Genomic DNA, 23,049 nt, shown 5'->3' with positions numbered 1-23,049 from the left:
AATCACATGAGTGAGCCCATTAAGCACACTGGAGGTATAATTACAGACACACAGAGTTGTGAAAATTATCCGGGAGGTACTTTAATAGTTTGTACCAACTAGATGCAGATCGGATTGTGGTTAGTGGTATTGAGGTCCAGGATCTATCTGGTATTCCACTAGTCTCTGACAATGATGTGTTGAGTTCTATTAGATTTTTGAGGTGTAATTCTACAGTTAGCTTTGGTGGAATTTTGCCCATTGTCATTAAGGGTCTTAGTTTTGTTGTTACGTCCATTTTAAAATTTATTTTCAACTTAAGCGTGGAACTTGGGAGCGTTCTTGATATATGGAAAATGGTAGTTTTCTCTTCTGTGCTGAAGAAGGGTAACTTGTGGCCTTATTAACTATAATACAATATCTGTTCAAGTAGTAGTTTCCAAGATATTTGAAAGGATAATTTAGTCTTCTTTATAATTCAGTTATGAATTGAATTAAACTGCAACAGCTTGGTTTCATGAAGTCAAAGTCTACTGCAACCAATTTGGTTGATATGCTTATCTATGTTGTTTCAAAAGCTGAGAAGAGAAGATGTTGCTACTATCTATATCGATTTGCAAAGCTTTTGATACAGTACTCAATAGAATACTTATTTACAAGTTACAGAAAATTGGAATCGTTGGATCTTTGGTTGCTTCAGTCTTATTTGACTGACAGCAGATTTAAAATCAGGGTGTCAGGGAAACTGTTGATTGAATACCTTGTATCTTCTGCAGTTTGCAGGGTATAATTTTTGCCTTTATTTTTTCATATATTCATTAATGACATCTCCAATGGATATTTTTCACCTATTTTCATTTATACTGATGATTTGAAAATTTCTACAGAAGTTAATTATCTTCATGACTGTAATATGTTTCTGTCATGACATTCAAACTTATTGTAAAGTAGTCTGTAAACATTTAATGTAACTTAATTAAAAGAAGACTGCAATAATTTCATAAGTCTTGTAATTAAATATGAGTATATGTTGCACTAGTCTATCATAACTAGTGTAGATAGTATCATGGATCTAGAAAATAATACAGATTCTATTTTTCTGTTTTCTCATAATATTACAGACATCAATTCTCAGTCAAAAAGAAACTTAGATCTGATTCACTAGATTGGACGAAGTAATGTAAAATCATATACTTTGATCAGGCCATTTCTTGTTATTGTTTGACCTATTTTGAAGTATTGGCTGTTTATATGGAATTATGACATTGCTAATACTAATGACAATACCGAAGGTGTTAAAATGAAGTTTTGTCATACAGGTTTTATTGACCCTGCCCTTATATTAGCTGTGCCATGCATTATGATTAGATTCTTCACATGAGCGCTACATGGCCATCAAAAAGGCAGTTACACATTTCTTATGCAAGTCTGAACTCCCATGTAGAAGGATTCGTCTCCCTGATTGAACTGAAAGTTTGTTACGGCAATATTATAGGCAGTTTTTCTGCATAGATATTTTGATGGTAGTTCTTGTAACAAGATGTGTTCAATATTCAATGGTATATTCCATGTTTATTTGTTATATATTTTACCTTTTGTTAGAATGAATCACTACAGTACACAAAGATTTGACTTCTGATTGCACTATTTTCTTCCATTATATGTTATAACCTGGTTGTTTGGTATCCAATCAATCAGAAAATGGGAAGTAATAGCAGGATATAGGAGGGAGTGGGATTCATCCAAAAATTAAAAAAAAAGATTGTTATTAAGATTATATATTGCTTCTTGGGCTCAAGCTCCAAGCAGAGACTGTTTCATCCTGAATTGTTAATAATAAAAAACTTTGAACTTTTGGGAAGTTAATAATTATTTCTCACCCAGTCCAATAGGAAGATTTGTTTTCTGCTCTCTTTACTGCTGCCTTATATTGTCATTTTTGACCTTTTTTGTGCATCTTCTGTACTTAAGCCATTTTCCATCTAATAGTCTATGTACACCTTATAGCTGTACTGGATAGCATATTGCTACCTCAGATGGTCTGGGGCCCAGCTACATACTGTGGTTTTGCCAGTAGGAATAGCCTGTTGGTTTTTTCCACCGTATGGCTAAAAGGACCAACATTTTTAATCAGATTCCTTGAGTGTATTGCAGGCGATTAGGGACATGTACTCCAGACAACCTGTTGTCTGTGAGATTCACTCTTACTTATCTATCATTTCTGAGATGACTCTGTGTAACACATATCTGAGCTTCTGCTGGGTCCCCAGTCATACTGGAATCTCAGGCAATTAGGGCACAGATCGTTTGGCAAAAGAGGCTTGTTTGCAGCCCTCTTCCACTAATTGCATTGTTTCTGAAGACCTGTTTTCTTAAGAGATTGGTTCGTGATGAGTGGCACAGTGAATAGAATGCTACCATCAACAATAAACTTCACCCAGAAAAGAACACTGTCACCGTGTATTTCCTCATGCAAGGATAACAGTCGTGAAGAGATTATTATTTGCTAGTTGCAAATAGGGCATATTACACTTATTCATGGATACCTCATAAATCAGACATTAAAAAATTTGATAATTCATATAATTTTTATCGTTTATTTATATCATTTGGTGTATTCCAGATGGTAATTCTATTCTTTTAAGTTGCATTATTAATGTTGTAATTACTGTGGATTTATTTCACTTTTAATATATGTCATAGGCTTTTTCCATCTATGCTGTGTTTCTATATTACTGTTTAATTTTTTAATTAATTTTCGATTGTTATTTCTTAATAAATATTTGTTTACAATATAAGTATTATGTCTGGGCACTGATAATGACATCGATGTGCGCCCAAGAAAAAATAATTTGGAACAGAAATAAATTTTTTTGTATAATATAACGTTTAATTTGGACTAACTTGTGAAAGCATTGTAGAAAATGAACAATACAGCACCTGGTCGAGACAAATACATCATGATCAGGCAGCAAAATGGCATTGCAAAACTTAGATTACACAATCAGACCTGGTGATTGTGCAATCTAAATCCTAAATGGTAAATTTGATGTTGAAAAACAATTTTTTTTTTTAAGTTTGTAGTATAATAGATTTGTTTAAATGCTTACTAAATGCGAAAGATTTCACTACAAAATTTGTAGAGAATTTAATTTGGAGAAAATTATTGTAAACACAGCCAATAAAAAGGAAATAAAAACTTAAATGAAATTGTTTTTTATTTAAGCAAAACAGACGAAAAATAGACAGAAAATCGTAATTGTTCTGTACCTAAAAACATTATTTTTAATGCAGTAAAAAATAGAAAATACATGAAATGATAAATGGTAACAATAACAAACCTCAATTACAGTAATTGTTTGAAATTCCCTCCTTCACAATGTACGCAGAACTCTGCCTTGACAAAAATATTTCCGATGGCTTTCCGTTATCATCTCAGGATTGCTTTGTATAAATTCAATAACATTTCATATTTTAATGAGTAACTCTTGTTAGTATTTGCTTTTTGTTGGTATACAATCGTTTTCATATGGCTCCAATTAAAGTAATCTAGTAGTGTTAAGTCATATGATCATGGTGGCCAATTGACTAGTCCACCATGTCCAACCCAGTTTAAGAAAATAGCATTCAAGTGATTGCTAACTACTAAAGAAAAATGTTGCATTGCACCATCAAGCTGGAAAATCATTTGCAATCTAGTTTCATCCTCCAAAAATGCCATTAAACTATTTTCAAGAAATGAACGTATGCATCTCTCATAAGGTTTCCATTAAAATGGTCCCATAATTTTATCATAAATAATGTCACACCAAACATTAATGTGAAATCTATGTGGGAAACTAGTTTCCACAGTACTATGTGACCTGTCTTCACTCCATAAATTACTATTTTTAGAACTGAAGACTCCATTTCTCATAAGATTGGCTTCATCAGTAAATAAAATTAAATTTACCTTATTACCTTATCAGCGTTGTTTGAAAGCCAATGACAGAAGTTTAACCGATGGGGGTAATCTTTTGGCCGAAACTTTTGAGCAGAAAGGATAATCGTTTTCTTTCCTTAGGATGCGCCATATTTTGTTTTACAAACCAGTGTGACGTGTAGATACATCAAAGAATGTGTAAAACGAATGCTTAAAATATTGCTTAAACAGAATGTTCATTAGGTAAAGAAAGAATAATACAATTTTCTGTAGTTTTCGTCTGTCTTGCTTCAATAAAAAACCGATTTTTAAACATTTTTATTTACTTTTTATTGGCTGTATTTAAATTAATTTTCTCAAAATTAAATTCTCTACAAGTTTTGTAATCAAATCTATTAGACATTTAACAAAGCTACTGTACTACATACCTAAAAAAAACAAAAAAACACTGAACTCTGTGTTTTACGTTGAATACGTTTACGTTAAAAACTATTGGGGTTACAGTTCTGATGCCTAACTTATCCTATTTCCCAGCTGAAATTACGTAAGAAACCACTAACGTTACTTCTTGCTTTGGGTTCTAAAAATTACAGTAGGGTTCTTTTTATTAGAAGAGCTGAAATCTGAGCTGAACAGCGATTGGAAACTTTGTTCCCAATCGCTGTTAACAAACCATTATCTTCTGAAGGAAGATTCAAAGACAGAAATGATATTGACAGTATTATTCGTGACTGACAAACAACTCATCTCACTTGAAGCGAATTTCTCTGACATTGATATATTACTGGGTGGCATTTAAGACTTATTAATCATTCTAGAAGTGTCCGCTTGAATAGGGATTTTAGTATTACTATCAGAACAAAATACCGGGTTTTGTTTCAACGAACCAAATATGGAAGACCAACACTCCAGAAGACCATACCGACAAAAACCTTTTCATAGTTTCAGTCATCCACCTCAAGATGAATTTATTTTTAGCCTCCGAGAACACAGGTATTGGTTCAGAGGATGAAATGAAATATCAATTTTGTAGCATCTGAAAATGTCATGCGTGACCGGCTTCGAATCCCGAACCTCTGGGTGAAAGGCATAGACGTAAAACTCACGTCACGGACGCCAGAACCTCAACATAAAATAATAGTAATAAATGAGAGAAAAATGGGAATACATTAAGAATAAAAACAACTGTAGAAGAGATAGAAGAAACATTGAAAACAGAAATCCTGAAATCATTAAAGTAAACTGAGCATAAGTAAACTGAGTATAATTAAATTTATGTTTTAAAAAAGCACTTAGCACTTCCTCATTCGAAAATTCATAAATTAAAATGTTGCAAATCTCAACAAATTCCTCCCTGCGCACAATAATTCTTGATACTTATACTTTTCCCCGACTTATCCTAACTGATGCTATTACTTTGATGTTAAATTAGTTGCCCCGTAGTAAAATAAAATTAAAAATAGTTTTGACATGACCTATATGCTGATACGTCAAATCATTCTATGCATTCGCATTACCTTAATGCTGATTAGCATTCCCCCAAAATGTTTAAAAATAAAGTTGTAGTTAAATTGCATTATTAATTTGTGGTTAAGAAATGGCTAAATTTTTATAAAAGTGCATTTTAATAACCGACTAATAACTTTAATTAAAATTTTTTTTTTTAGTTATCCTGGTGGCTTGATATCAGATTAGCAGAGCCTCAACGTATTTTAAATATTAAATTACAATAATTGTTTTTAATTTCACTCAACTTAAGAGCTAATTGTTTAATTCATTAATTTTTAAAATGATCTGTCATCAACTTGATAAACAATTTGAATAGAGAGAAAATATTTTATACTGAGAAATTAATTTATGTTGTATTTTGTAATGTTTTTCAAATTTATTTCTGTTACATAAAATCATCTGATCTTGGTGCTTTGCATGAACTGATTTTTGGAAACTCAGTTAATTATTATGGTCCCTTCAATTACTTTCTTATTTATTATTTTTTTTTCCTACATCTACTTTTCACTTATCTTCCATAAATTAAGTAGGCTACTTTCCCAAAAGAACACAGTTTAATTATTAAACTGATTTAACTCTTATTTAACTGTGTTGTTAGAACACAGTTTACCATTATTTTAGTGTGACCACTACTGGTTCCTTACCTTCACATATTTATACTATTAATATCTCAGTGAGCTCTCCTTTCACCTGTGCTCATTCTCTTTTTTGACAATTACATTACCTTTTACTTTCCAGTCTATAGCGATACATGCTGCTATGGCAGCTACAACTATAACGGGAAAGCATATAGACGAGTGAAAATAAACTAAAGAATCTGGTCTTCTTTAAATTTTGTTCTTTAAGAAGACTTTTTTAATTTAACAAAAGAAATAATATTCAAATAATCTGTGAAAAAAATTTGTTATTCCATTGGTGCCGAATCCAAAAAATCTATTTTTCTAACACAGGCATTTGTCCTTATTTACGTTGACAAGTATTTGTATAACTCTGGATCCCGTAGGCCGATTTTCTTCATACTTGGTAGGTAGATACTACCTTCGGGTGAAAGAATTTATTAAATTTTTACCAAAACCAGAAAAAGGGTGGGAGGTGTTTTAGCCAAAATAAAATCTCCATTTTTTACTGGGGCACTTTAGCAAAAAAAATTTATTACAAAAGTTAAATTTTTTTTTATCATGATCACAAATTACCAAATATTTTTATTTAATTATTCTCCCTTTCCCCAAAAATGACTATATTTTTCTCTTTTTACATATATTGCTTCAGAAAAGGAGTTAATAGTAAGTTTTTTGGATCTATATTTTCTAAATCGATAGAGCTGCAAAAAACTAAAAGTTTTTGCGTATCCTACTGTTATGTTCTGTGGTAACAAAGAATTTTTTTTTTAATTAAAAAAAAAATATTAAACCCATCTCGCAAGTTATCAATCGTATTTAAAATATAGAAATCTTAATTTGTTGATAGTCTTCCTCTTTATTTCTTGAAAAAACTATTAACCTAGCATTTTTACCCCCTCCTCAGAAAATTATAACTTTTTCTATTTAGATCTATAACTATAGTTTTATATCCTTTAAACAATTTTAAAAAGTTATTATTTTAAAGCTATTACCAACACGTAGGAATTATTTTCTTAAAAATTAATTTTACCCGAATTATTCCCCTTAGGTACGGGAGCCACCAAAATGAAAAAAAAAATTCACTATTTGAAATTCTTAATGGACTAAACAGTATTATTTTGTTAAACAATAAAGTTATCAAAATAACTTTATCACCACCTCTCCTGACAGAGGAACTCCCAAACTTATAAAAAAAAACTAAAAAAAAAATATTTTTAATTTCGATTTAAGTTTCATTTAAAATCAGTTTTAGTTACTACTTTTAATCATTAAAAAAAGTCCCCTGATGCTAATATAATAATGTTAAACATTTTGATTACTTCTTTATTTTGTTGAGCATCATTGGTTTCAAGAATTAAAATGAAAAGATTTAAACATAATCAAACAAGTAATTTTATATTTAAAAAATCTAAAAATCAGTAACATTAAGATTTATTACTATACATTTTTTTTAATATGTCGACGAAATAACTGAAGCTGGGTAATTGAACATTTTTGGTTAAGATTTTTTGTAATACATTAGTTCATCATTTTTTTTTTTTGCAGAGCTTAAAGTGATATGATATAATCATATAAATAATATAATGATTCTGGGCTTACCCAGAAAATTCTGGGTAAGCCAGAAAGGTTTTTCAAAAATGAATTGTATAGCATAACCGGTGTAGTCAGGAAAGCTGGCTTTTTTCTGTGAATTTTTATTTTCTCCTCTCTGCCAGTTCTTCTACTCTTTCTTTGTTTCTCTTTTTATTGCCTCCTTATTAGCTTTGCATTAAAGTTTTGTAATGTTTTTCTTTCTTCTTCTTTCTACTCTTCTGTAAACCATTCCTGCACAGTGGATCTTGCCTTTTTAAAGTTTTATCATTTTTCCACCACACATTTAATATAACTCCAACCAGTAAATGAGCTTATAACACTACAATATACTACTGTTTTTAATCTCAAACATATATTTTATTTCTCACTTCTCTTTCAGCTGGAATATTTCATTATTTATGTTTAGGTATCACAGTCCTCTGACTCCTCCAAATACATCACATTTACTTTAAACTTATTCTTAACATTAAATAACCATTATGTTCATAAAACTCCAGTATTATATTTTCTTTTTCATCTTTCTCTACATCTATATTTTTAGTATTTTCAATATCTTATATATTTTAATTTATATTTTTCAAAGTTTACATGTAGTCACAAACCAAGAATACATATATTGCAAAATCAAAAATTGCAAAAATCAAATATTTTAATTTATATTTTTCAAAGTTTACATGTAGTCACAAACCAAGAATACATATATTGCAAAATCAAAAATCAAAAATACTTTAAAAGTATAAAATTTAAAAATATTATATTTGTGACAAATTAGTTATGAATAAATAATTCAGTTATGTACTAAAAGGGATTCCTATCCATTTTTAAAAGAGGCATGTTGAATTAACAAAATTGCTGCAGAAATACACTGAAGAGGTGCTAATAATAAGCACTGGAAGGTTCCTTGGAAGAACAAGTACTTTGTGTTCATAAATTCAGTGAGGTCCCTTATTCTCGTTTCACTCCTTCCAATCTATGATAAGGCTTACTATAATTCTACTTGACTTTACCTCATACCTGTACAATTATCTCTACTTTTCTATTAAACTGACAAAACTTTTTTAAACTGTTTATGTGATTAAATCATTTTTAATAACATGTATCAAGAATTATAGAATACAAATCATGTTACTTATCGCTCTTTTGACTACATTAATAAATATCTTTATATAAACACTATTAGGGTATGAAGGGTTTGTAATTAACTGTAAAAGTTGATGTTAAGCCTTAGTGAAAGTTTCTTTTAATATAGTAGTACTTACATGTTGATAATGAAAAAGCATCATTCCTACATAACCGCTACCAACAATAAATGCTTGTTTTTGTGTTACTACTATTACATCACCAAAACATTCATTTTTATTTGGGTTTTTTCCTCCAGTTATGATATCACAATAATAACCATTCTGGTTAAAACAAGTCTGGAACAATAAAAAAGTATACGGTTAAACAAACTTTATTATTTCACATTTTACATCGATGATCACTGAACAACTGCAACTAAAATATATTACTGAAACTGAAGATAGTGACAAAAATTTAAAATAATAATAAAATTGATACATTATTCTGAAGTAAGGAAAGGATGGCTGAATATTCTTTCTCCAAGTTGTATGAGTGTACAGAACAGCTTTTTTGTTCAGAATTGAAAATGAATTCAGCATCAATTGCATTGTATGACCTTTTGTATCTATTTGAACAATATTATTCATCCATTTTTCTAGCTTCTAACAATTCAGCACATACAGAAAAATACAGTTAAAGATATGATAAAATTATTAAATATTAATAAAGTCACAAAGCAATGAATAATATATTGTAAACCACAAGGAAATGAATTTATTTCAAAAATAGATTCTACAGGTCAAAATAAAGAAGTTTTTATAATCAGCCCATTAATACATCTTGTTACTAATAATAATTACTAACAATTTATGTTCCAAGTGATAGTAATTATTTGTGGCCTTAAAACCTTGGTAAAATTGGAATTTTAAAAATAATTTAACAAGAAGTAAAAAAATTAGATTCCATTGCTTATCTTAATTACTTTAGAAAAATATTTTACAAATCTTAATATATAACACTAAATAAAATTCACGTTTTTATATTTATTGTAAATAAATCTATTATTCAAAAACACATTTATATATTTAACAATAAAAGATCTGTAGAGAATTTAAAATTGAGTAAATTGATGCAAATGAGGTTTTAGAAATTAAAAACTTTCTGGTTTTATTGAAACCAAACATTAAAATATAAATAAAAATATGAATGATATATTATATATTTACGAGTAAATGAAGATACAGTATAAAGTTTAACATAATTAATTTTTAAGTAAAAAATGTAAATAAAGAAATTTAAAAAAAGGTTTACATGAATGTTGTTTCATTTTTAAAATATATTTGACGTGCTTGTGGTTCGACAAGTATATTGAGGGATTAACAAACATTAAAATTTCTTACATATGAATAACAATTTATTACTCTAAAGATATATAAACAAAATAAATAATTATAATTTTTTATAATTATAATTATAATTATCACTGGCTAGTCTTTACATTGCTCAATAGGTGACATATCAGACATCCATTCATACAAAAACAGTCTTAGATTTCTTAATAAGAAACAAGATACACGAATCTGAATATCTGATTCATGGACAAATTTACCGTACAGCAGACGATAAAAATGCAGGGCATGCCATAGAAGTCTTCTTTCTGTAAGAAGAGTAAGGTCGAATGCTTGATGGATGAGTTCTTTTGTCACAGATGGCGGGAAATGAAACTTCCTCTTAAGCCACGGGAGAAACCTTCCCTGTACACTCTCAATCTTAACAGAGGCGTATTCACAGTCACAATTCCAGATTACTGTACTATATTCAAGATCAGACCTCACAATTGACTTATATAGAAAACAGGTGTTCACGTTACTAAAGTTACGCACCATCCAATATAAGAGACGAAGGTTTCTCCTAGCTCTACTGCCTATACTTTCCACGTATTATACTAAAAGAAGCTTTTCATCAAACAAGATTCCTACATCCTTCGCTTCATATACTATGTTTATAGGTATATTTCCAATGCTGTAATTGTAATACAAAGTGGAAGTCTTCCTTGAGAATAATATAACCTGAACGTTTTCCATGTTAAGAGAGGCATAAAGTTGATTTGTGCCCAGTCACAAAATTTATTAACACTATTTTGTAAATTATGATGATCATCTTGTCCAAATATTATTCTATATAATTTCAAATCATTTGCACACAGTTATTAACTAGGCACGCGAATCCCGTGCCTAGTTCAGATTTGCCAGTACCGTTCGTGACTGTGAATGACTCTGAAAACTAACGAGTTTAAGGTTAAATCAGTGCTACACTCATACCAATCAAAATTATGACTTACACAACATATAAATTCAGATCTACACCCAAATAAGTCGACCAATTTAGGTCACCTAACAAGGGGAATGTAACCTAATTCCGGTCCGCGCAGGAGCCGGGAACAAACCCTGCACCGCCACCCGGTCCCATCATGGTGTCTCGCGTGGCATTACCAAGTCACACCCTGGTCGCACTGGTTCCATACCCCGGTGGCGCGGCCGCCCCCACCAGGAGCCCCAAATCGAATCACAAAAAATACCAATATAACCGTGGTACGATACCAATGCGCCTACCTCCAACAAATTCAATGCGTAGGCCGGAACCCTAGCCACCCGAGATCATACTACGATCGAGTACCTCGATTAAACTTCCTCTGTAGACCTACACAACGCAAGGACGCGAAGAAAGCCAACCACTATAGCCCATTCCTCGTGGATCATCCTGTTAATACGGAGATCCAGAAAGGAATGCATTTTCTCAAGTTCCCTAACAGCTCGTGAACGTTCGACCTCGTTTCGAGGACAGACGTAGAGGACAAGGTCCACTGCATCATCAGTCCTACAATCCGGGCATTGACTCGAATCCACCAAACGAAACCTAGCAAAACTCGTTCGAAAGACAACATACCGGGAGAGAAGCTGTGTGATATACCAATTGGGGGAGACCCATCCAATCGCACCTAAATCAGACACTATGGGAAATATACCACACGTGTAGCGATCTGTGGGGGACTCGTCTCACCTTACCTGCCAAGACGCAAGGCCCCGGGGTCTTCTATCGCCTGCTTTCGTTTTCACGTCAATAGGTTATTTAACTTGGAAGTGTAGCGTTCCTAACGCTCATTAGCCAAGATATCTATTGGTTTGACTCCGGCTATTACGTAGCCCTCAGAATTGAGGAGCAGAAAGCCTCCCACGAGACTGTTCTATAACCGTCTATAACAGCTAACAAGAAGAGTCGCTGGGCCCGCAGCAAAATGTCCGCGTAACACCTAAACGCCAAGCGGTGAGCCCAGACAGCTGCATCATATAGCAAAACAGTCTCACTGACACCTTTGTAAAGGATACGCATAGTACGGATATTCAACCTCCAATCGGGATGAATGACTATACGGAATCCATAAAAAGCATCAGCGGCTTTTTTGCTACATACTGTAGATACTCCTTGAACCGAAAATTCTCATCAAGGATAACACCCAGGTACTTTTGAGCCGTAACATACCGAATGGGGAGACCAGCTCTCCGAACCTGGATTCGTCGGGAAGCAGCCAATCGGCCTTTAAGCAACATCATTGTGGTTTTCTCTGGGCTGAAAATCATCTTATGTTGGAGACTCTGTTTTTCTTTGTTCATTTGAACCTTTTTTAAAATATTATTCAAAATTTGATCTTTTTTTTACAGCCGGGGTGTCTCACAAGCATGAGCAGCTCGGAATTCTACTTCGTAACGCGAATCCCCTTCAATCAGCAGCAGAGCGTCGTCAGCATAAGCGATGACACGACAACAATAAGGCAACCTGAAACGCAATATGGAATCGAATTCTATAATGCAAAAAACGGGAGTCACAACACTGCCCTGAGGACATCCTTTAGTTAGGGTCTTACGAATCTCCAAGCCGCCATCACGCAGAGAAACGGCCGATGGCTGAAATAATTTACGAGCACTTCTAATTAATTTCGTGTATACTTACGCTTCTGCATCTGCAACAGGGCAGAGGGTCACCCTAAGTTGTTAAATACCCCGGATATGTCCAGAAAATCCCTAATACACATTTACATGGTCTAGAGGAAGCTATATCCATTACCTTTAGTATGGCATCCTCAGTGCTTTTGCCTGGTCGGAAACCATACTGGTTGTCCATTAGCAAATGATCAGTGTCCAATCTAACATTAATACGCAAATATAGGACCTTCACAAAAACCTTGCCAATCACAGACAACAGCGTTAGTGGATGGTAAGAAGAATTAACAGTAGGATCTTTGTCGCCACCTTTGAACAATAATACCAAATTTCCACGCTTCCAACACGCCGGAATGTGGCCGGCGAAGAGCAACCTATGATATGTTCTAGTTAGAGGACCAAAGACCACCGGAAGCGCTCGGACGAAGAGCTCCAATGTGATACAATCATATCCGAGGGCCTTGTGCTATGCCATACTACAGATCACCTGGCACACCTCCGTCTCACTGATCTCAGAAGATTGTAAGTCGGTCTCGAAAATCGCGACTTCCCGCCTGACACGCCGGTGGTATGAAACCTCACCCACCATAGTGTAATCCAGCAGCAAATTATTCAGCAACATATTAAGAACACGGTCCTTATCAATTACCACACCCTCATGGGTTGACAAAGCTGACAAGAAGGCATCTTTCCTGCGCTTATGTCCAAAGGCTCTATGCACAATGCCCCAAGGATCTCTATTCCTTCGCTGCTGAACGAAGGAGCGCTAGGAATTACGCTTGGAGAACCTAATGCTATGAAAGTACCTAGCCCTCCTTCTGCGGTAATCCGCAGTTAGGGCTGCACGCCGATCAGGATCACCCTCTCGTTGCGCAGCCCTTCTGAGTCGATTCACAGACTGCTTCATTGCTGTCAGATTCCGAGACCACCAACCAGATATACGTTCCCGGCCATTGCCTCTGGGAATGGCAGCTTCAGCCGCCGCCATCACTGCAGAAGAGAAATTTTCTGCTAGGGCATCTAATGGCAGCCGTCAAGGTCTCGAGAAAAAATCTCCAATCTGGACTCCAACAAACAACTTCGGCCAGTCCGCCTTCCTATGGAGGAAGCGCCCCGGCAAACAGGAAAGTATCCCTCATGGCCATCGCGCAGCTCACACGCTATTTCAAAAAGAAATAATCGATGATCGCTACTACAGTCGTCAATCACAGATCAGTCCACGATCCTGCCAGGGATGTCCCAATCCATGGTAATGTCAATATTTGTACTTGAAGAGACCCTTTGTCCGTCGACTATACCGACGTAAGTGGCCAACTGGTTTGCAACATTAAAGACTTCAAAATTGTGCTACGCGATGAAACTGTCAATTAAGCCACCACCATGATTAGTGATCCACTGTGCCAGAAAAGCGACTTCGCATTAACACCGGCACCAATAAGAATTGGACCATTACCCACAATACCAAGGATCCTATCCCATCTCGCTAGATGTTCCTCAGTGGGATCCCTGTAGTGGAAATATGACCTAACAACTAAGGTTCTGTCCGTGAATGGCAAGTCTGACCACAACATGATGCGCGTCAGGAACCTGCCGTTTAAAGACACTATCAAGCGATTTCCTGCACAGAAAATCAGACATACAGGTATACTCTACACAAAATGTTTTCCAGTAATGAAAGCCTGCTAGATCACCCCTAATTACATAGGGGTGCTGCAGAAGGACAACATTGAGGCTCCGTCTGTCTACAATTTCACCTAACTCAACGTGGACTGCATAAGCACCCTGGGCTTATGTAACAGCCCCACTCCTTACTAACAAGTGGGTGCTCGATTCTTATGCAGTCTTTTACAGTTAGCACAGGCCGGGGCCTCGGACCTACGCGAACAATCATCACGCTTGTGGCCCTCCTCACCACAATGCGCACACACCAAGGCAAAATTACAAAACTTAGCCCTGTGACCGTATCTGCAGCACTTGAAACATCTTTGGACATTTACGTGCCTTTTTACTCGGCAGAACCTAAAATCGATAAACAGTCTACCTGCAGACGTAAATTCTTGAAAGAGACCAGAACCCACATCAAAAATTCGGTGATATTTCTGGATATCACGCCTACCTGTTTTAAAGATCAGCCTGCAGTCCCGCTGGAAGGCGGCTTCATCCAAATCAGTGTTCTGCTTCCTAATGAGGGACAAGACATCTTCATCCGTAAAGTTACAGTCAATATCATAGACTACAATATGGTGCCTACGCGTTCTCTGCGGGTCTAATTTTACAATCAATCGCTTAACTGCCATGGAATCTCTAATTCCTGAATGGTCTCTGTATCATCCGCTACCACAACTAATCCCTTGCCGGTCTCTTTGTTGTTCCTGATTTTAAGACCTTTTCGGTCACCCCGAAGGGCAACCTGGAGGTCTTTCTTCAGGTGACTGCTGGACACAGTCGAGCCCTCCGCCCTGCTGACAATATCAACGTCAGGTTTCTTGGACTTGCTGGTTTCACGTCCGCCCCTAACCACCTCAGCTTACGTAAGCGGCTGCATTGGGGCCGGAGCCGGTTTATGAACTGTAGTTACTTCCTTAGGTTTTGAGGTAAGATTTTCAAAACCCTCGACGAGAGCTGTGAAAGCTGCTCGGAAGAATTCGAGACGAGGCAATAATCTCCTCTTGGTAGCTGCACTAGTACACTTGGGGTTTGCTAGATAGGAAGGCTAGATCTAATTCCGCCAATACATCATGGGCCAATGAGGCAGAGATGCTAGGCCTGCCCCCGGCTTGCAAAACCTTTTCAATGAGTGGGTTCATACACTCCAGGGTGGTCACCCTTATATCTACTTCTGTACAATCATTGTCAGAACCAGTGTTCGAGGAATTCGAAGGAAAAAACTCCGGCCCCCTCCTCCGACTAGGTTTCTTACCTACCTCCCTAACAGTATACGAAAAAAATGCTCGCTGTGTTCCTCCTATTTAGAGATTACTGGTTGGTTGGTTTGCTTGGTGAACAAATCCACACATCCACATCCTATTTAGAGAAATTGGGCACAACCCCATAATCGTGTCGACTACCCGCATCGAGCCACGGGCAGCTGGAAACCTTCTTTATTCTCCTGTCACTCTTTGCACCTCTTCACGCTACTGGATCAAATGCGTGAAATCAAAGATCAACCCACAGTTACAGATTACGGCCCCCGCTCTAAAAGAACACGAGCAGGACTAAGGGTAGAGCCCCTTTGCTCGTAACAGGGACTTGTGACCAGGAGTCGTTGCCACTTTTTCGCCGCGATGAGACGGGTGCTCGAACAAACAGTGCGCCAAAACACTCAGAATGTTCGTGAAACGGAAATAAATCGTCCAAATTACAAGGGCGCAAAACCGTTGCAATAGATCTTAGACAGCAAGATTGTGAAACTGGGGAAGGTGCACACTCGACCACCAGCTCAAAAATAGCTCTGAAAAAGACTTTATACAACGCAAATCTCTGTTCGTGAAAAGAGACTAGAGGTTCTCTCTTTTATTGCAGTCATCACATCACTGGCCAAGATAGAAGGAAACGTAAGTTCCACCACGTTCAAAACTGAGAATACCAGAAAAGGTTTTTCGTCAGCAAGGTCAAACTTCTGATAGATTGACTCGAAGTGTTCACCTAACCCCTCGCACGTTGTCCGAGAATGCGTCTAGACTTCACTTTCGGCAATTGGAGAAACAGCGCGATTAGTATTAGCCTTATTTTTCGCAACAAACTTAGAAAAATTAGAAGGTTCGCTGTGAAGTTCACTCTCTCACCGTTGAGCGTAAATCAACCTATTCCGCCCGAGAGTACGCTTGACTAATTTCCTCAAAAGCGAATATTGTTCATAATCAGTAGCAAGGCAGAACGTTTGAAGCGAGAGCGCGCTCTCTGCTTCTTTTTAATTAGGTTAATAAGGTTTTTAGAGAACTAAAGCGGAAAACTGCGGATACGGAACTCAATGAGAGAAACATTATTGTTAATGGCTTTAACAGTTATTTCCTGCAACTCGACTGCTGTTGTATCAACACTAATATTAAGCAAAACATTACTCCACGCCGTTTGAGAAACTTCAGCGTAGAGGCTTAGGTAAATCACTACCACTGTAATTATTTTGGCTCTGGGTTTCGTCGTTGACTACCTCGGTCGAAAGGACTTCATCTCCATTATCATTATGATTATCATCTCGATTAGGAATTGGTTTAGATTTTTCTTTCTTAAAACTACACTGGTCCATCATTCTTTTCTGGGGTGGTCCCAAATCATCATCTATGAAGGGTGAATCGTTGCGCGAATTTATGTTTTTGTTTACTTCTGGGGCAGCAACATTTGCGCCATCGTCAGTTATATTTTTATTTAACTTATCAGCAAACCAATAACAAAATTGCCATTCGGGCTCGAATTAAAACCATGAACTGGAGTATTCATAAAAAAGCCGTATACGTTTAGATCATATTAGCTTCCTAACCTCCACGTGTCTTTCACTTTCATATCTTAATAACTTTTGACCCACTTAGTTGATTTTAAAAATTCTTTCACAAAGCTAATCCAAAATATTAAAAACAGATATAATAAACAGTATATAGCCAAAAAAACTTTTTTTAACTATATTCATCATCAGCTGATTTCGAAGTCGAGAGTTCAAAGGTTCAAATCCTAGTAAAAGCAGTTACTCTTATACGGATTTGAATTAGGGTTGGGAGAAACTAATCACATTGATTCAAATCAAATAAATCAGTTAGTTGTCGAGATTAGAATAACTGATTCGAGTCACACGAATCTTTCAGTGCATCCGAAGTCAATAATTATTAAGAACAAACAGAACACATAAAAGAGTGTTTTTATGAATTACTACAATGCAATGCCAAAAGACTTTGACAGCCACATTTGTTTAAAATACCGGTACACATAAATAAAATGCATTTAAATTTTAATAATTAATATAAAACTTACTATATTTATTATAAATTGATTTCTCAGCCAACTGATTTTGAGTTGACTTGAGGCACCTCAATTATTGAGTTGGTTCTGAGTACACAATTATCAAAAACTTGATGAAATTTATATCCAGCTAATGTTAAAAGATGTCATGATATTTTCATCCAGATAATGTTAAAAAATATTGCAATATTGCAATATTGCAAATTTCATTTTTAATAATCGCTGTAAAAGTAGGCGTTATACAACTGTTGGACTAATGAATTATATAATTATATGTCAGCAAGTGAATAACAAACCAATGGATCTTTAATAATTTTGTTTTTTTCTGAAATAACATAGTTTGATTTGATTAAGTTTATTAGTTTACTTACGATAATGTATTGGTCAGCAATTAGATCATCAACAATTTTTTCATTTTATACTTTACAGTCACGTCACCAGACAGGCCGCATGTCTGGCGAAGTCTATTTACAAATTGACTGGGAGCCGTTTCAATAATTCGGTTCTGATACAAATCATTGAAATTGATTCATGATTAGTGAGTTATGAATGATTAGTTGCACAACACTTGATGTGTAGCTGTAATCACGCTGTGAAATGTTACGTGTTCGCTAGGCGTTCCTATTTTGTGCCCGATAAACATCTGTGTAATTTCTGCTAGTTTGGCTTTTTTTGAGATTGTTCAATATCTTATCAGTTTTGGATGTATTTCACAAGGCAAAGTGAAATTTTGAATTATGAGACAAAGTGAATTTTTATATTTTTATATTTTAAGATAAGATACTATTATTTAAATATTTTTTTAAATTTTATATTGAGCTTATAAAACTTCAACAGCTAAGGAGTTTTCATGTCACAATGTCTTCTAAACTGAGTAATGTGTGCTATCATTTTACAAGAATAAATAGTGAAAAAGCTCGGTCGGTGTAATTTGCGTTTATCTCAAGTAACGGTTAAAAATGGTACAACGTCAAATTTATCGCGACATCTTAGACTGAAACATCCCACAGTTGATCTGAAGAAAACGATTATTTGTCCTTCTGACGTTAATGAAACTGTTTACGAGTGGAAATAATGCCATTAACTTCGGCATCTGTTGATGCTCAACAAACCTCATCTTCTGAACCGCTTCAAATGGAAATCGATCGTCAGTCCCCACCATATTTACACGTCAGAAATCACTACTTCTAAATAATCACACTTTACTGGATATGGAATGAAACCTATACCGCCAAATAAATGCAGGGCAATTGATAATCAGATATTAAAATTTGTAGTGAAGGTAGTACAACAGGAATTCAAAGACTTGTTGAATATGTTCAACTCGACGTATCCGATCCCTAGTAGGAAAACAATTTCAAACAGTCTATTGAACACACTGTATCAAGACACATTAGAAAAAAGTAAAATGTGGAATTAAAAATGCATCATATATTTGTCTTACAGCCGACGGCTGGTCGTCACTTCGAAACGAGTCTTATTTTACTATAACAGCACATTATGTGAACGAAGATTGTACGCTCTTCAATCAACTTTACTGTCTACATTTAAATATCACGGGGAGCATACCAGTGAAAACATAAAAACTGAAATGAAAAACGTTATACAAAAATAGAAAATCGATCAAAAAATTGTTGCATGTGCAACAAATTGTTGCACTGCATTATTGCAAATTATTGCAACTGCATGTGCAGTCGCAATAACTCGTAAAACAACTTCTCGCATTAACCCACTTGTCTACACTGTAATACTCGTGGCATACTCTTCACTAGTTACCACACCGCTTACTGAAATCGCTGTTATCACGACTGTGCCGAACATGCTCTCGCAAAACTACTCGACTCTGTACACTGGTCCCCAGCAGTATCTATACCTCCTGGCTTGCAGGACCAATACCCGTTCCAGTACCAGTTTTTCTAAATTCTTCTTTATTTTCTCTTTCTTTCTTCTTAATTGGAAGAAACTCGTTACTCTGTTCCATTATACTGGTCCTGTTATAATATGTATCCTGACTTAATTCGTGGTTTCGACAATAAATTTCCTGAAAAAAAGCGTATCCGAGCAGGGGGATTCTCTGTTTCAACTTTTTTTTCCAATATTTATATAAAAAAAAGAAAAACCTTTTGGAAAAAATTGGATTTTTGAAATGTAACGTATCTATAAATCAAAGACTTTGTTTTTAGTTTTGTTTCTATTAACCAAATGAAATAAATAAAATACTTTATTTGATTAGCACAAAATTATTTTTAAAAACACAACTGCAGTTTTGATACACAGTACCTTCCTCAGGTGATCAAACAAAATACAGAAGCTAAAAGTACATTACAACGAAAAAGTTAAATAAAAAACCAAAAGAGCTAAAATACCTAAAGATAAATGGCAACAACAGGGAGTGTATACATTTATCAGTAATATATAAATTTAACAACAAATACTATTAGACAATACAGAAAAAGGGGTGGTATTTACAAAAAGATAAGAATCCCATCTCAGATCCATAAGTTCAACAACGGCAAACTATTCAAGTTTAATTGATCATTTAAAAGTAAATTAGAATTTTTAAGTTTATTAATTTCCAGTGACTCTAAAAGGTTCAGTTTTGTTTACTTTGAAATTACATGTTTTTCATCAATTAAATGACAGGCATAATTAGAAACCCTCTTATGATTGGAAAAACAAGATTTGTGTTCCCTTATATGTTTTCAAAAGATTTACCAGTCTGTCCACCATAAAGTTTATTCACATTCAAATTTGTAAACTCCTGATTTTTTAAGTTCATCAATTTTACTATTGTTATTCTTAATAAATTTACCTAGAGAATTATCATATTTGAAAGCAATATCAACATCTGTGTTTAAGAGAATTTACTAATTTTCTCTGTTGATTTACCTATATAAGTGAGTGTATGAAATGCCTTTTGTTGGAATGAATTGCTTGTTGAAGGAAAAACCTTACTAATTGCAATTTTGTATAATTTATTCTGAAGCAGTTGATCAGTTAGACCCATTTTAAACAAACAATAGTTATTCAATTAGAATCATTAACCACTCTTTGTCTAAGAATATTAAGTTCTTTCTCAAAATTATCATCTGACATCAGAACACATAACAATCTATGAATGAATATAGCTATAATTAAAAGCCACTAATTTGTGTACAAATGAATGTAGTGATGTACTATGAATGACAACATCAATGTGTAAGAGTTTGTGAAGTATGCTAAAATTCAATTTGTATTGATTTTAGTAATATTCAAATAACTCACAAAGTAAAAGGTATACTTTTGGGTATGCATTAATAAAATTCAAGAATAATTCCAGTTGTCTCAAGCTACCCATAAAACAACAAAAAATATCATCTACGTATCTATCTATACTAAAATTTTAAATATTTAAAGAAAGGAATATTTAAAGAATTTTTTTTTTAAGTCATTCATAAAAATTTCAGTAGCTAACAGACTAAATAAATTATTTATAATTAAACCCTACTTCAAAGTGTAAATGTAATTGTTAAATTAAAAATAATTTTGATAAAAACAAATTCATTGCCCCAATGATCTCAGTTCTTGTAACCTCATTAATTTACTGGTTAATAATTTACCGATTAATTTACTACTGATTACCGATTAATAGTTTACTGATTAATTTACTCATTAATAAGTAAATGATGTTGACAACTTCTTGAGATGGAGTACTAGGAAATAAATTTTTTATATAAAAAGAAAGCTGAAAAGAATTATATCTAATATATAAATAATTAACATTTTTAAAAGAGGTTAATAGAATTACTAAGAATGTTTTCAGAGAACATGATGGATTAATGTTTATCTATATAAGCGGGTGTGTGACATTTTTTGTTGAAATTAATTGCATGATGAAGGGAAAACTTTGATAATAGCAATTTTGTATAATTTATTCTGAAGCAGTTGACCAATTAGACCCGTTTTGAAACCATTATTCACTACTGTATAAAGTTCTTAAAATTATCATCTGACATTGGAACATTTAACAATTTATGAATAATTCTATTAAAAGCCTCTAATTTATGTAGTGATATTATAAATGACAGTATCAATAATAAATCTACAGCTACCCAAATTATACTCTCTCATTAAAATACATAAAGAAAATCATTCTGTTAAACTAGTAGTGTCATATGTTAATGCTCCTGTAGTTTAATTCTCTAGGAGGATGATTAATATTATTCAATCTCATTATGAAATTAAACCAAATTTAGTATTAAAAACTCATTTGTGTTGTTGAAAATATTAAGGATTTATATATTCCATATATTTCTATTCTGCTTTCTTTTTATGTAAACATTTTTTTTCCTAGTGTTCCAACTCAAGAGATTATCAATATTGTTAACAAGTTAATTATTATCCAGAAAGCTGATGAAGTTAAAAGAACTGAAACAGTTGAGATATTGAATATTTGTTTTAATCAAAATTATTTTAAGTTAAACAATTACATTTACACTCTGAAATAGGGTTTAATTAGAGAATCCACTTAAACAGCTGCTGAAATTTTTATAAATGATTTTAAAAAAAAATTGTGGTCATCCTTTCTTTAAATATATAAAATTTTGGTGCAAATATGTAGATAATATTTTTGGTTGTTTTACAGGTAGTTTGAGACAATTGAAGATATTCTTGAATTTTATTAATGCATAACCCAAAAATATAGCTTTTACTTTGGAAGTTGAATAAAATAATTCTATCGTGTTTTTAGATTTGAATATTACTAAAATCAATAACAAATTGAATTTGAGCATACATCACAAACCCTCAACACTGATGCCGTTATTCATCATACATCACTGCATTCATTTGCACATAAATTAGCGGCTTTTAATAGTTAGTTATATTTATAAATTGTTAAATATTCTAATATTAGATGATAATTTTGAGAAAGGACTTAATACTTTAAGACAAAGAGCACTGAATAATGGATACAAAATGAGTCTAGTTTTGATTCAACTGCTTCAGAATATATTATACAAGATTGGTATTAGCAAAGTTTTTTCTTCATCAAGTAATTAATTCCAACAAAAGAATGAAATTATATTTCACTTTTATAGAACTTATCAGTAATATCTTTGTAAATTCTTAATCTAATTCTGTATAAGATGTATTAATATTACTGACAGGTAATTTCAGAACATCTTTGAAGGCTATCTGAAAAGTAATTTACATTTCTAGTGTAGTGTGCAAGAAGTGGGGGTAATGATGCATCTTATATGGTATTGAAGTGGACTGTACTCATCTAATAATGACTGAAAGAGATTGCTAATACTCAACTAATAACAACCACCTAAAATACAAGCTAGTTTGAAAAATTGAACAGCTGTGAGGTACACTAAGGAATAAGTTTCTGTTAGTCATAAAGTATAAGACAGATTAAAAACGTCATCAACTT

The 23,049-nt window shown here is 33.8% G+C and overlaps 1 protein-coding gene across 1 annotated transcript in view; it reads right to left on the bottom strand.

Annotated features, from left to right (window-relative positions):
- Nucleotides 1–23,049, bottom strand: part of LOC142321912 (alpha-amylase-related protein-like) — a 91,679-nt gene that overhangs the window by 9,984 nt on the left and 58,646 nt on the right. Inside the window, exon 10 of the mRNA XM_075360427.1 lies at nucleotides 8,883–9,041. Coding sequence (XP_075216542.1) covers nucleotides 8,883–9,041 — 159 coding nt within the window. The remainder of the gene's footprint in view (nucleotides 1–8,882; nucleotides 9,042–23,049) is intronic.

Source organism: Lycorma delicatula, chromosome 3, assembly GCF_047948215.1.
Source record: "Lycorma delicatula isolate Av1 chromosome 3, ASM4794821v1, whole genome shotgun sequence".
Classification (NCBI taxonomy): Eukaryota; Metazoa; Arthropoda; class Insecta; order Hemiptera; family Fulgoridae; genus Lycorma; species Lycorma delicatula.
The sequence above is the reverse complement of the archived record's forward strand: the minus strand, read 5'-3'. Positions and strand labels throughout refer to the sequence as shown.